Source organism: Cygnus olor, chromosome 26 (genome assembly GCF_009769625.2).
Source record: "Cygnus olor isolate bCygOlo1 chromosome 26, bCygOlo1.pri.v2, whole genome shotgun sequence".
NCBI lineage: Eukaryota > Metazoa > Chordata > Aves > Anseriformes > Anatidae > Cygnus > Cygnus olor.
Window position 1 is genome coordinate 1,394,416 of NC_049194.1, and position 13,107 is coordinate 1,407,522.

Below are 13,107 nucleotides of genomic sequence, written 5' to 3' on the forward strand. Positions count from 1 at the left end.
CTGGCTGCCGGGGAGGGTGCCCCACGTGCCCTCCTTACGCTTCGTGCATGGAGAAGTCGCACGCGGTATGGCTAATCAGCATGGGCACCAAGCATGGAAGATTGGGAAATAAAGATAGGAAAGCTGGCAGCGCTTCTCAAATGATTAAGGTCACTGTGACAGCTGTGCTTTCCTGCTAAGTTAGGAAAACAATCTGTGTGGGTCCTCCCTGGAGTGGTGCTGCTCAGCTCTTGGTTCCTGGTTCACCTTGCCGGGGTTTGGCCGGAGTGAGCTGGGGCTGCTGAGCTGATTTTGCTTGGTTACTAGAGACTGGAGGACCACAGGGCCAATTTCTCACTCTGCTGGGTTTTCTGTACAGGTAGGAGCGTGCAGGGAGGCTGTTGGAGAGTGGAGACTCTCTCTGAATTGCTTTTTATTCCGAGCATACGTGGCACCGCATTCCTTTAGTACCAACAATGACCTGGTCACAGCATGGTCTTAAAGGCAGGGTGAGTGCTCGTGGACGGGCTTTCTGCTGTTCCTGATTGAGTCTTTAGAGCTAATCTGATACTACAGAGATTGCTGTGTTCTTGCCTGGTGTTATGTTGGCAAAAGTTGTTTTATTCTTTTATTTCAACACAGCGGCCTTGGTTTTCTTGAGCCCCTTCTGTTTTGATAACGTGTGCAGACCGCGCTCATCAATACGTGCTTTTCTGTGCTCTGTTTTTCTTGTGTCATTGTAAATAATGCAATATTCCCCGTGCCCCTGAGAGCAGCAGGCAGGGGTCAGTTCTGCAGAAACTCAGCAAGCCACTTAGCGCAGTCCTCCTCCTTTCCATCATTACCTACAAAGCAGGGATTTCATCTTCAGAAACCTAATCAAACGGACGGTTGTCATGGCGTGCCCGGAAGGTCAACGAAGTTGGGCTCTCTTGGATCAAAGAACGAATTCCTGGTGCTCGTGGCCGAGCACAAGTGCCCTTGCTGACCATGTTTGTGTGGCAGTGCAGTACAGGAGACACCGCTGCAATTGCCTGGCTGGGGAGAGGCAAAGGAGCTGGGGCTTGTTTGTCCTTGCAAGAGCAAGGAGCCTGCCGTGACGCTTCTGGAGCCTTCGGTGGCTTGGAAGATCTGAAGGTTATCACTCAAGCTGCCCCTCATTACCTGGTTTCGTCCCTTTTCTTCTTTTACAGGCTGTCACGCTGCTTTTTGGACAAGTAGGGCTTCTGGGTGGCTTCTCAGCCCCAAATCAAGCCTCATTACCGAGCCCCAGAGACCGACCCCTTGGTGTCAGGCTCGTGCCCTTCCTTCCCCGTGGGTCGCGCCGCTCCTCGCGGCCGTGCCTGCCTCCACACTGACGGGGCACGCGGGTGTGTTCGGAGTCCTCCGGCACCCAGCGGTGATGAGCAAGCCCAGGGCAAAGTGCAGGGCAGTTAATTCAGTCCCCGGACTCTGAAGCAACAGGGCAAAAGAGTGACACAGTGGCACGTTGGTGGAGGCTTTGTGGGGAAGGTGAAAGGTTGAGCGGCCGCGTTTGGGGTCTGCTAAATGCTGTGGGATTTTGTAAGCCTGTCTCTCCCCGGGCTGGTGCGGAGGTGAATGCTTGTGCTGGAGAAGAGTTGGAGAGGAGGAGGTCAGGTTAATGCCGGGCTCCCAGCCGGACACAGAGACCTTCAAGCTCCTGCTTTCTGCTCCATTCAATTCCTTACTGAAGGTGTGGATGAAGTGCTGCCTTTCATGCGCTTCTCTTTTCCTCTTACAGATCTCAAGAGCTGTGTCCTCCTGGCTCTTTTAAGTGCTTAAGGGTTCCGGAACGAATTGAAAGAGAAAAAAAGAAAAAAAAAATATGAAAAAAACCCCATCCCCAAACATTCAAAGCCTCTTCTGCCGTGCATTTATTCATCCCCCGCCACATGCCATGCTGTGCCTCGAGGCAGCCCTCAAGTGCTGTGGTCCTGTGGTGGGGCTGGGGAGCTCCTGGGACCCCCTCACCCTTTTGCAGACCCCCCCCTGGGAGCTTCACCCTCCTGGGGGGCGGCTCTGGCTCTTTAAGGGCGCTGCCTCTTCGCCCGGCCTTGGGGCCGAAGTCCGGGCTCCCAGCGGCGGTGGCGGCGGGGATGCAGCTCCCCGCCGTGCCGGGCGCTCTCGCCCCTTCCCTGCTCGCCTTCCCCCTGGCTTTTGGTGTCAGCGGCTTGGTGGCACTGGCAGAGTGAGTGCGGGACCGGGACTGGCCTGGGATAAAGCTTCTGGGGCAGGGCGCTGGGTCTGGCTGGGTGCTGGTGGCAGCGATCTGAACTGGGGGCAATTGGGGCGAGGTCCGGTCCTGGACTGGTGCGGGATGCTGGCTCCAGGCTGGGGGGCGTGAGGGGGGCTTGGGTTGTCCCAGGACAAGGCTGTGGGGTCAGGGAGCTGTCAGTGGGAGCAGACCCACCTGGGACAGGCCCCAGGGTCCCATCCGGACCTGGAGAGGGGGGTACGGTGTCCGGGGCAGGGAGCTGGGGTCCTGCTGGAGCCCAAGGCACAGTGCCGGGTCCGGGGTGCTCCTGCCCCAGCCGAGCCCACAGAAAGGCCACTGCGGGCTGGGACTGTGCCGACGTGGTTCACGGCTGCGTTTATGACTTAAATCCTGTTATCAGCAAACAGAAATGCAGCAGGACTGCTCAGGCTCGTTGCACAACGCGCAGCGTGGCCGGGGTCGCCAGTTCCCAAACCCCTGGGGACTGGGAAGTCCGACAGAGCCGTGTCCTGGCTGGTCGGCACTCCCCCAGCTCTCTCTCCATCACGCTCTCCTTGGGCATTTTTAGCAGCCCTGGGGGTATCAAGGTACCGAGTGGCTGCACCACCAGCTGCTGTCAGCTTTCTGCGTGGCTCCCCGGAGCCCTGCCACCACCCTGCTCGCTCATTTTCCTTCTCTTTGTAAAGCCACCCCCAGCTGCTTACTCCTCTCTTATTTCCAGTCCCACGCTCAGGAGCTATGGGCTTTCCCCTTATCCTCTTTGTCAATTTTCTGTACTTTCTATCCTCGCATTTCTACCAGGACCCCACCCTCCTCCTTTCCCCTTTTGTTAGGTATTTCTTTGCACAGCTAATTTCTACTTTGGCTTTCCCACTGAGCACGAAGGACTTTCAGCCAAACTTCTCATTGCAGAACCAAGCATTTCCCAACCTAAAGCTTCACTTCAAAATCTCCTGATTTTCCTTTGCATTTTTCGGTCTTTCCCTTCCACCCCTTGGGCTCGGCTCATCCCTTGCACTCGCGCAGCACCGGGGCTCTGCAGCCCTGCCACTGGGGCACCTGGATCCGTCCCTCTGAGCCTTCCGAGCTCTTCTGCTTAATGTGGCACCAGATGAAACCCATCAGTAACCGTTAGGAGCGCCAGCACCTCCAGCGTGCTGCCCAAATTGAAGCCTGTAACAATATTATTCCCCTGCCCTCGCATTGCATGGATGGGGCAGGGATATGATGCTGTATTTCTTGATCAGGCTGCGGTGCTGAGTGATGCTGTCCTCAAAGCGCCCCCCTCACCCTTTGCAGGGGGACCTTGGCGCCCCAAGCACGGATCCCAAAATGCTGCTGGATGTGGGATGCGGCCCCAGTGCCAGCACATCCTGGTGTGCCCCAAAACCCATTGCACACAGGGTGATGTCTGATGGAGCCCTGTGCTGTGCTGCTCCGCCACAACGCGCGTTTGAATTTTGAATTAATCATTCCATGGGAGCAGTTATGTAGTAATTAATTATATGCTGGTAATAATGCGCTTACGCAGCGACAGTTCAATTATTTGATTGTTTGTTTTTGTTGAGTATCTGTTGGGTTTGGGCGCCCAGTGCGTGCAGGGGGGTGAGGAGCAACCCAACCCCGCCCAGAGCTGCTTGTGATGCCCATCCCATCCCATCCCATCCCATCCCATCCCAACGTCCCATCCCATCCCTGTCCCCTTCCCTACAAGAACACTTCTGCCCGCGGAAGGCGAACACGAGCCTGGGATTGCTGGGGCTGGTAATTGGAGTTTCTCCAGGGCAAGCTGTTGACACCAGCGCCTCCGCAGACAGTTAGCCAGGGCTTTACATTTTCCTTTTCTTTGGTAACAGCATTAAAGGCTTGAGTGAAAAATGCCATGATGTTTTCAGCTTTATAGCATGAGAAGCCGAAGAATTGGCTGGACCAGACCTGTAGCTATTCCAGCTAATGCAATTGCTACTTGGAAGAGAAGCAGCAAGCTCAGGACAGATTTCCCTACAACTTGTTTGCACTCTTAGGACAAATTTGCAATATTTGTCTTCTCATTGCTGGTTTGCTTTATAATCGGTTTACACGGCCTCTTATAGCAGTACATCAGGGAGCAGCCGCCTGTGTTCAAGTGGGCTGGCAGCTCTGCTCCTCAGAAGGGAGATGGAAATCTCAGTGATTCCAACTCAAAATGCATTTTGGGTGAAAGCCCAGCTTGTGGCCACGATGGGGTGCGTGTGTGTAGGGCTCCTGCCCATCCTGCCACAGCAGCCTCATCCAGGCAGCCCCTTCCCATGGAATTGAACCTGGAATTCCCCTGGCTTTCACCTGCCCCAGTGTTATTTCAGGCCCTGGAGATGCTGTGGAGATCTGTCAGGACCAGGGGGTGCTAAGGGGGGGTTCACATGGACCAGGGGCATATAGGAAATAGGAATGCGATGGGCATGAAATAGGGCACGCACTCATGCAGGGGGTGCCACCCCTCTGCGGGGTGCCTGAACCCCCCCAACCTGTCCTACAGCAGCCCGCTGGTGCTGACGGGGGTGCTGGTGCTCGCCGGCCTGGTCTCCATCATCTACTTCCTAAGAGCAGGGAGCTACTTCCAGGACCCCCTGTTCTGCGGTGAGTCCCTCGGGAGGGTGCACAGCACCCATGGCCCAGGCGGTGGGGAGGGGGGGGGCTGCGTGCTGAGCCGCTCCCCGCCATCCCCCCGCAGTGTTCGTGGCGTTCTCCTTCACCTCCGCCGTTGACCTGATCATCTCGCTGGAGGAGGATGGCTTCGTTTCTGGCTTTGCAGAGGTCTACGTGAGGGAGGTACCGCCTCGTCCCACCTCGGGGGCTCCTGGCGAGCCGCTCCGTGTGCCCAGCCCACGCATGGGTGCAGCTCCTGCTCCTGAAATCCTTGGAGCTGGAGTGCGCCCAGAGCAGCCAGGTCCCCTGGGAAACGCGGGGAAGGTGCTTGCCCCCACCCCAAAATCTTGTGGTGTCTCTCCCCCGGGCAGGGCGAGCCGTACCTGCGCACGGCGCACGGCATCATGATCTGTTACTGGGACGGCATCGTCCACTACGGGCTCTACCTCGCCATGATCACAGCCATGAGCCAGCGGTGAGCGGGATGGCAGCGGGGAGGAGAGGGGCTGGAGGGGTGCTGAGTTCTGGGGAAGGGCAGCTCTGAGCCTCGCAGAGGGGTCTGATCCCCGCTGTCTCTGCAGGAAGAGCTACAGGAGCCTGGGGCTCTTCTGGCTGGGCTCTCTGATGATGAGCATCGTGGTCTTCCTGCTCGGGAACCTGATAGGTACGGGGGCGCGGAGGGGGCCTGCTGCCAGCGCTCGGCTCCGCCAGCACCCACAGCTCCCGGGGCAGCGGGTGCTGGCATGGGGCTGGGCGCCGTCCCCACCCCGTGCTCTCCTCCCCAGGCAAGTACAGCTCCGACATCAGCCCTGCCTTCCTGCTCAACGTGCCCTACATCCTCATCCCCATCTGGGCTGGGGTGAGGCTCTTCCAGCAGCCCCGGGCCCTGCCGTGTCTCACGGCGGAGCAGGTGAGCCGAAACGGGGCAGGGACCGGGGGGCAGCGACCGCGGGGAGCAGAGCCCAACCCGCAGCGTTTTCTCCCCCCCAGGTTGCAGAGGAGCAGCGCAAGTGGCTCCACCAGCGGCCCCAGGACGTGGCGCTGGTCCTGCTCTTGGTCCTGGAGGCCGCCTTCACCTTCTTCAGGGGCATGGTGAGTGCTGGGCGCCTGCACGGGGGTCCCATAGGTGCCTTGGGGAGGACGGGGTGGGCGCATCTGCCCCATGGCCCCCCGCATCCCCCCTTTGCACCCGCAGGTGATTTTGGACTGTCCTGCTGATTCCTGCTTCGAGTACATCTACCAGCACGAGCCCTACCTGCGCGACCCCGTTGCCTACCCCAAAGTGCAGGTGAGGGTGGCTGGGGGGAGGCCAGAGCCCATGGGGTCCCCCTGTGCCATGGGGGACGCGGTGACCCTCTCTGTCCCCGCGCTGGCAGATGCTGCTCTACCTGTTCTACGTCCTCCCCTTCTTCTGCCTCTGCATCTACGGGCTGCTGCGGCCGGGCTGCTCCTGGATGCCCGACTGGAGCCTGGTGTTCGCCGGAGCCGTGGCGCAGGTGGGGGGCTTCAGTCCCAGCCAGGAGGGAGCGAGGGGGGGGCCGGGGCCGTACCCGCATCTGGAGCAGCTCCCAGAGCCGCTGCCGGAGCCTGATAATTACTTTTTTCCTCGGCGGATCTTAATAGAGCGGGGGATTAGCTCGACAGAAATAGGCTGGAGCGAGCCGGCGGATGCAGAGATAGGGTGCGCGGATGGGGGTGCAGGGGGGCAGCTTTGGGGCCGGGCACGCCGTGCCACCCCTGCCCTGTGTCCCCAGGCTCAGTTCTCCCACCTGGGCTCCTCGCTGCACTCCCGCACGCCCTTCCCCTACCAGACCCCCGAAGACGTCTGGTGGAGCTTCCTCGTCACCAACGTCCTCTACGCGCTGGGGCCGCAGCTCCTGGCCCTCCGCTGCCTGCGTCGCCCCGCGTTCTTCCTGCCCAGCGCCCCCGCCAGCCTGGTCAAGAAGCACCAGTGAGGGGGGGGGGCTGCCCCCCCCCCAAGAGCCGCCTGCAGTGGGGCCGAGCTGGCAGAGGTGTCCCCAGGGATGCTCCGGTCCCCGTCCCCCCGCACCCCGATGTCCCTTGGGGATGCTGGGGGGGACCTGGTGCAGCCTGCGGGGACATGGGTGCAGCTGGGTGGTCTGGGGGGGTGTCGCGAGGCCCCCGGCCCACCCGGATGCTCCCAGGAAGGACGGGACCACGCCAGGAGAAAACTGTTTACAAAATAAAGGAGTTTGGGTCCGGCTTTGTAACCCCGCTGCCTGCACCCTGTGCCCTTGGCTTTGTCCCCCCGTGCGCCCCCTGTGCCAGCTGCAGGGGCTGGGGGGGGCTCCCCCCGCCTGCGCTGCCCTTGCCTGCCCTTGGTGCTCGGGATGGGGCTGGGGATGCTCAGTGCGCGTGCAAGGGATGCACGCATGTGTGCAGAGGTGTGCGAGCACGTGTGCATGTGTGTGTGCATGCACAGCTGTGTGCACATGGGGGGGGGGGCTGTGCACATGCGTGGAGGTCTGTGCACACGTGTGGGGGTCTGTGCACACTTACGGGGTTTTTGTGCACTCTTATGGGGTTTTGTGCACGCGTGGGGATCCGTGCACACGTGTGGGGGTCTGTGCGCACGCATGGGTTTTTTTTGCACACTTATGGGGTTTTGTGCACCCGTGGGGGTCCGTGCACACTCGTGGGGGTCCATACATGCGGGGGGGGTCCGTGCACACGTGTGCGGGTGCTGGCGGTGTCTCGGGGGTGCCCCCTCACATCCCAGCCAAGCCGAGGGTCCCCACCCGTGCCCCCCCACGCCACCCCCGGTTCTGCCCTTGTAGGGGACGGGGACAGGGTCGGGGTCACCCCGCAAGACTCCAGCGCCCCAGGAGCCGCCGTACCGGGGTGCCGGTGCCGGTACCGGTGACCTTGGCGGGCCGGCCGCCCTGCGCAGCGCCGGGAGCCGGGGCAGGGCCGGGCCGGGCTCCCGGTGCCGCCCCCTGCGCGGAGCCGCACCGGCAGCACCGGCAGCACCGGAGCTCTCCCGGGCCCCTCCCGGCGGCCGGCACCGGGCACTGGCGCCGCGGAGCCACGGTGAGTGCCGGGAGGGGGTCGGGACAACCCCCCCCCCCCCCCCAAGCCCCCACCCCCGGGACCGGGACCCCTCTGCCGGTGGGGACCGGGATTCGGGGTGCAGGGGGGTGCAGGGGGGGGTCGGACCGGTGTCTCCCCCCCCCCCAGCTCTGCGCTGCCCGCCCCCGGTTCCCGGTGTCCCGCAGCCCCGGCGCTCCCGCCGCAGTGCCCCGCACTGCAACACTGCACCGGGACCGCCGCCGGGGGGGGGGGGACGGGGGACAGGGGATGCCCGACCCCTGCCCGGCCCCGGGACCCGCGGGGGGGGGGACACGGCCCGGTGCCACCGCCCCCCAGCCGCGCACCCTCCCCAGCCCCCTGCGCCCTGCGCGGGGGTCGCATCCCCTCGGCGGGGCAGGTGGGGGGCAAATGTGGGGCACGGCGGGGACCGGGGATCGCAGCCCACCCCCGGGCACCCCACGTTGGGGACAGGGTCCTCGTTTCCCAAGCGGGATTTGGGGCTGTCCCCCAAAAAGGGGGGTGCAGGGCCGGGTGGGCGGCGGGGGAGGGGAGGGGGCTCGGGCAGCCGCTGCCCCCTCCCGCGCCATCAGTTCAGTTTCCAGATGTGCCGGCGCTGCCATAAATAACTAAAGAGATCCAGCCCGCAGCGTGTGCCATGAAATATTCATCCCGGCTGTAACTGAGCGGGTGAAGCGGAGTTCAGCGCCGACGCAGCTCTGGGGGGGCCCCGCGGGGTGGGGGATGCTCGGCGGGGGGGCGATGCGGGGTCTGGGCACCTGGGATGGGTGGGGGTCCCTGGGGCTCTTCTATGTGGGATGTGGGGTGGGGACCAGCTGGGGCTGGAGGCTCTGATCCGCTGCTCTCCCGGCCTCTCCCCCCAAGCTGGGGTGCTGGGGGGTGCTGAGGGGCTCGGCTCTCCCCCCCCCAGATGCGCCCCCGAGGGTCCTGGGCCGCTGGCCCGGCTGTGCTGCTGCTCCTGGCCGGCGTCCTCGCCTCCGACACGCCGCCCAGCCCCCGGGGACGGAAGAAGGTGGTCCACGTCATGGGTGAGTGGCCACGCGGGGGGCTGCAGCAGGGTGCCAGGGTGCCAGGGTGCCCCCCCTCCTTGGGAGCCTGCAGCCTTCGAGGCATTGGGTTTAGTGTTCATTAAAGCACAATGGAGCTGCCCACGTGGTCTGAAAGTCCCCCAAAAGAGGGGAATTCCACCCCAAAAGATGCTCCCCACACCTCCATGTGCCCCCTGACCCCGTTGTCCCCACCGTGGCTCCTTCCCGTCATGCAGGGCTGAGCTCTGCGCCGGGGCAGGTTTGGGGACGGGGGCAGCGCTGAGCTCGGTGTCCCTTGCAGAGGGGGACAGCGGGGCCGTGGTGGTGCAGACGGCCCCGGGGAAAGTGGTGACGCACCGGGGCGGCACCATCATCCTGCCCTGCCGCTACCACTACGACGTCTCGGCCCACGACCCCGATGAGATCCGCCTCAAGTGGACCAAGGTGACGGAGCCGATGGCCTTCGTGGACGTCTTCGTGGCCCTGGGGAAGGCGCGGCGGGCGTTCGGCAGCTACCGCGGGCGCACGGCCCTGCAGGAGGACGGCTTCGGGGACGCCTCGCTCATCATCCGCAACGTCACCCTTCAGGACTACGGCCGCTACGAGTGCGAGGTCACCAACGAGCTCGAGGATGACACCGGCATGGTCAAGCTGGACCTTGAAGGTAGCGGCACGGCGCTGGCCCTGTGGGGCACGGGGACAAGGGGGGGACCCCGGGTGGCCCCATGGCATCCTCCATGGGATGGCCGGGACACCGTTCCCAGCGCTGCATCCCCGAGCTCAGCTTTACGGCCGCTTGTTTTTCCCAGCGTGTGCTGTGTTTTATTGCATCTGTTATTGGCTTTTATTGTTGCTCCAGGTTTACGCGCTGGCAGCTCGTAAATGGCAGAGACAGATAGCAGCACGGCCTCGTAAAGCACCGGGGGTCCGGGACGCGTGGCAGCGTCGGTGCCGCACGTGGCTCTGAGCTGAACTGCGGCCTCGCTGCCTGTCGGGAGGGGCTGAAATATTTTGGGGGCGCTGAGAAAAGGACAAAAGCCTTTCTAGGGGTTCAGGAGGCATGGCTACGCTGCTTGGGTTGGTGCACACTTGCTGCAGGGACACCGGGGCTTGGCCCCACCAAAGCCCCCATGACCGACAGCGTGGGGCAGCTCCATAACACACCGCCCTGATGCAACCGCCCCCTTGGTTGGGTGCAAGGGGGGGACCCCAGGGCGATGCCCACATGCCCCAGCCCTGCTCGCCGCCCCCCCCCAGGTGTGATCTTCCCCTACCACCCGCGCCTGGGCCGCTACACCCTGAACTTCCACGAGGCGCAGCAGGCGTGCCTGCAGCAGGACGGCATCCTGGCCTCGCACGACCAGCTGCACCAAGCCTGGCTGGAGGGCATGGACTGGTGCAACGCGGGCTGGCTGGAGGACGGCTCCGTGCAGTACCCCATCTCCCGGCCGCGGGAGGAGTGCGGCCGCAAGGACACGCCGGTGGGGGTGCGCAACTACGGCTACCGGCACAAGGAGAGCGAGCACTACGACGCCTTCTGCTTCACCTCCAACCTCAACGGTAATGGCGGGGATGTGCAGGGGAAACTGAGGCACCGCTCTGCTTTTTAGCTGGATGGGGGGAGTCTTTCCGCAGCACTCTGGTGGTGGTTCTCCATGGAGAGAAGGGGCCGTTCCCCTCCTATTCCCCTTCCACTGTGGTGCTGGGGTCCTGCCGGGTGCTGCCCAGCATCTCAGCCCCGGGTGAGAGCAGGAGGTGGCTGCACATCCCTGCCCAGGGCTCCCCTTCTCATCAAGAAGGGTTTGGTGCTGGGAACCCTCAGCAGGGATCAGGACCCATCCACGTGCCCCTGTCACCGGCCAGGCTGGGGCACCCGGTCCCGGCCAGGCTCCTGTATTCCCCGGGCAGGAGCAGGGGACGGAGGTAATTGCAGCAGCAAATGGCCCGGGTGATGGATGAGGCTGGGGCCGTGCAAGACAGATCGGAGCCAGGAGGGCTCTGGGGCTGTGTAAATTCCTCCTGGCTGGCAGGGCAGCACGGAGGGGGGGCTCTGCGGATGTTTATTTAATGGTGGCAGGCAGGATAAATAGCAGGCGTAATCGCCAGCAGGAGCCAGCGCCGGCCGCCGCCACGCAGCCCCCATAAATCCGCCTCCACCAAGGTGCCGGCTGCTCGCCCCTCCATCGCCTTCAACTGGGGGGGGGTGCAGAAAGGGGGGGTCCTGGCTCCCCATAGAGGTGGACGTGGGGCTGAGCGGTCCACCCTGAGCATCCCTGCCCCGTCTCCCATCCACCGGCTACCAGATGCTGCGCCCCAGCCTGGTCCCCACCCCGGACAGCCCCCCTTTTATTCCCTCCCCCCCACCCCAGGCAAAGTCTACTTCCTGAAGACGTACCGCAAGCTGAGCTACGCCGAGGCGGTGCAAGCCTGCAAGAACAACGGGGCAGCCGTGGCCAAGGTGGGGCAGCTCTACGCCGCCTGGAAGATCCAGCTGCTGGACCGCTGCGAGGCCGGCTGGCTGGAGGACGGCAGCATCCGCTACCCCATCGTCAACCCGCGGGCGCGCTGCGGCGGCCGGGAGCCCGGCGTGCGCAACCTGGGCTTCCCGGACAAAAAGTACAAGCTTTTCGGGGTGTATTGCTTCAAGAAGGCTGGCGAGGCTGCCCCCGAGAAGGAACAGGGCGGGGGGCATCCCAACCGCGTGTGATGCAGTCCTGGGGCTCCCCAAGGGGGGTACCCAGCTTCGCATGGCTGCGGAGCATCCTCAGACTCTGCTGGGAGCCCCCTGGGGTTGTGGCTCTGCACCTTGAACTGGAAGAGCCTGGGCAGTGCCAGCGCCTGCTCTGCTGTCACCAAAGCCCAGCGATGCTTGGGGAAAAAAACTGAGGCACCAGGAGGAGAAGGCGCTGAGCCACCCGGGCACGAGGCCTGCGCTCGGAGCCGGTGCCAGCTCCCCAGCCCACCTGCAGTTATCGCTTAGAAATCAGCGCATTGCATGTGCAAAAAGCCTGGCAGGAGCAAAGCAGGACCGAGCCCACCGCAGCCCTCGGGCTCGCCAGCTCCACGCTGCCGCCAGGGCTGCGCAGCACCAAACCCAGCCGTGGGGACACCGCAGGTGTGCATTGAGCCCCCAAAATTGTGTCGCCGGTGCAGGCTGAGCCACGCACCCGCAGCGCCCGCTCGGGGCTGGGCGCTGCAGCCTCTCGCCTTCGCGCTTGGCTTAGAGCAGAAGTGGCCGTGGCCAGCAGATGCCCGCAGGCACTGGCCCATGCCCCGGACCCAGCCGGGCACCGGCTCCAGGTTTCGTGCAGCCCCAGTGCTGCGAGCTGGACTTAGGTGAAATAAAAGCTTCGGCTGCTTTCGAGAGCTGAGCCAGGCTCCCGTGTGTCCTTCTGCTGGTGGCTGCCAGAGAGGGGCCTGGAGAGGCAGCGTGGGCGCAGGAGGAACCTGGGATGCTCTGAGCCATGGGACCGCGCTCACCCCACGCTCCCACCTGCCTGGCCGGGCACTGCTCCTGATTTCTGTCCATATTCAAAGCCCCACTGACCCTGGCACCACCACTCCCTCCTCCCAGCTGGAGCTGAGCACGCTTTGAGGCTTCCCCAGGAGCATCCCAGCTGTAGCATCCCCACAGATTTATCAGGACCAGGCGAGCAGGGGAAGCAGTTTCAAGGCACCACGGTGCCGGCAGCAACCCGTGAGCCCCTGCAGGGACAGCAGGGCACGGGCAGGGGACGGGGACCCTGTGGTCCCCCATGCCGGAGGGGGCTCAGAAGCCGCATGGGGCTTTCCTCTGCGCCGGGCCCAGCTGAGCACAGTCCATCCATCACCTTTACGGCCTCCCAGCACTGATGAAAATAAATAGCTGCCGGGAGGTGACACTCCTGGCCACCGGGACCCCCAGGAGGGGAGCACGGGGCCGGGGGCCACCGGAGCCCCAGGTGATGGCTGTCACCCGCTGACGGATGGCAGCCGGCGCGGTGACACAGCCCCTGCACCCGTGGCTAACGCAGGCAGTGCCCCGATGAATTCATCAGGCTCACCGCCGGCGTGATTCATGAGCAGGGCTGGCAAAAGGAGCCGGCGGAGAAGGATTGTGTTTGCTTAAAATTAATTTAGGGGTGGCAAAAGGAACCAGATGGAGAGCGCCGTTATCGTGCGCCGGGTCCC

At 63.5% G+C, this 13,107-nt stretch overlaps 2 protein-coding genes across 2 annotated transcripts; both read left to right on the top strand.

Annotated features, from left to right (window-relative positions):
• Nucleotides 1-2,096: 2,096 nt before the first annotated feature.
• TM6SF2 (transmembrane 6 superfamily member 2) lies at nt 2,097-6,809 on the top strand. The gene is made up of 10 exons (XM_040537215.1): nt 2,097-2,188; nt 4,731-4,831; nt 4,926-5,023; nt 5,212-5,315; nt 5,422-5,504; nt 5,626-5,750; nt 5,831-5,932; nt 6,036-6,128; nt 6,217-6,336; nt 6,595-6,809. The coding sequence occupies exons 1-10, from the start codon at nt 2,097-2,099 to the stop codon at nt 6,793-6,795; spliced, it is 1,119 nt and encodes a 372-aa protein (XP_040393149.1). The 3' UTR covers nt 6,796-6,809.
• A 999-nt stretch (nt 6,810-7,808) lies between these two features.
• On the top strand, nt 7,809-12,291 carry HAPLN4 (hyaluronan and proteoglycan link protein 4). Its single transcript, XM_040537213.1, has 5 exons — nt 7,809-7,891; nt 8,820-8,937; nt 9,239-9,601; nt 10,195-10,497; nt 11,307-12,291. The coding sequence occupies exons 2-5, from the start codon at nt 8,820-8,822 to the stop codon at nt 11,642-11,644; spliced, it is 1,122 nt and encodes a 373-aa protein (XP_040393147.1). The 5' UTR covers nt 7,809-7,891; the 3' UTR covers nt 11,645-12,291.
• Nucleotides 12,292-13,107: the final 816 nt, after the last annotated feature.

Bases quoted from the DNA above. Each gene is read 5' to 3' on its own strand.
- TM6SF2 (XM_040537215.1), top strand. From the start codon at position 2,097: ATGCAGCTCCCCGCCGTGCCGGGCGCTCTCGCCCCTTCCCTGCTCGCC. The intron at 5,933-6,035 runs GTGAGTGCTGGG...TTGCACCCGCAG, and splicing joins TCACCTTCTTCAGGGGCATG to GTGATTTTGGACTGTCCTGC. The intron at 6,129-6,216 runs GTGAGGGTGGCT...CCGCGCTGGCAG, and splicing joins TTGCCTACCCCAAAGTGCAG to ATGCTGCTCTACCTGTTCTA.
- HAPLN4 (XM_040537213.1), top strand. From the start codon at position 8,820: ATGCGCCCCCGAGGGTCCTGGGCCGCTGGCCCGGCTGTGCTGCTGCTC. The intron at 9,602-10,194 runs GTAGCGGCACGG...GCCCCCCCCCAG, and splicing joins GGTCAAGCTGGACCTTGAAG to GTGTGATCTTCCCCTACCAC. The intron at 10,498-11,306 runs GTAATGGCGGGG...CCCCCACCCCAG, and splicing joins CTTCACCTCCAACCTCAACG to GCAAAGTCTACTTCCTGAAG.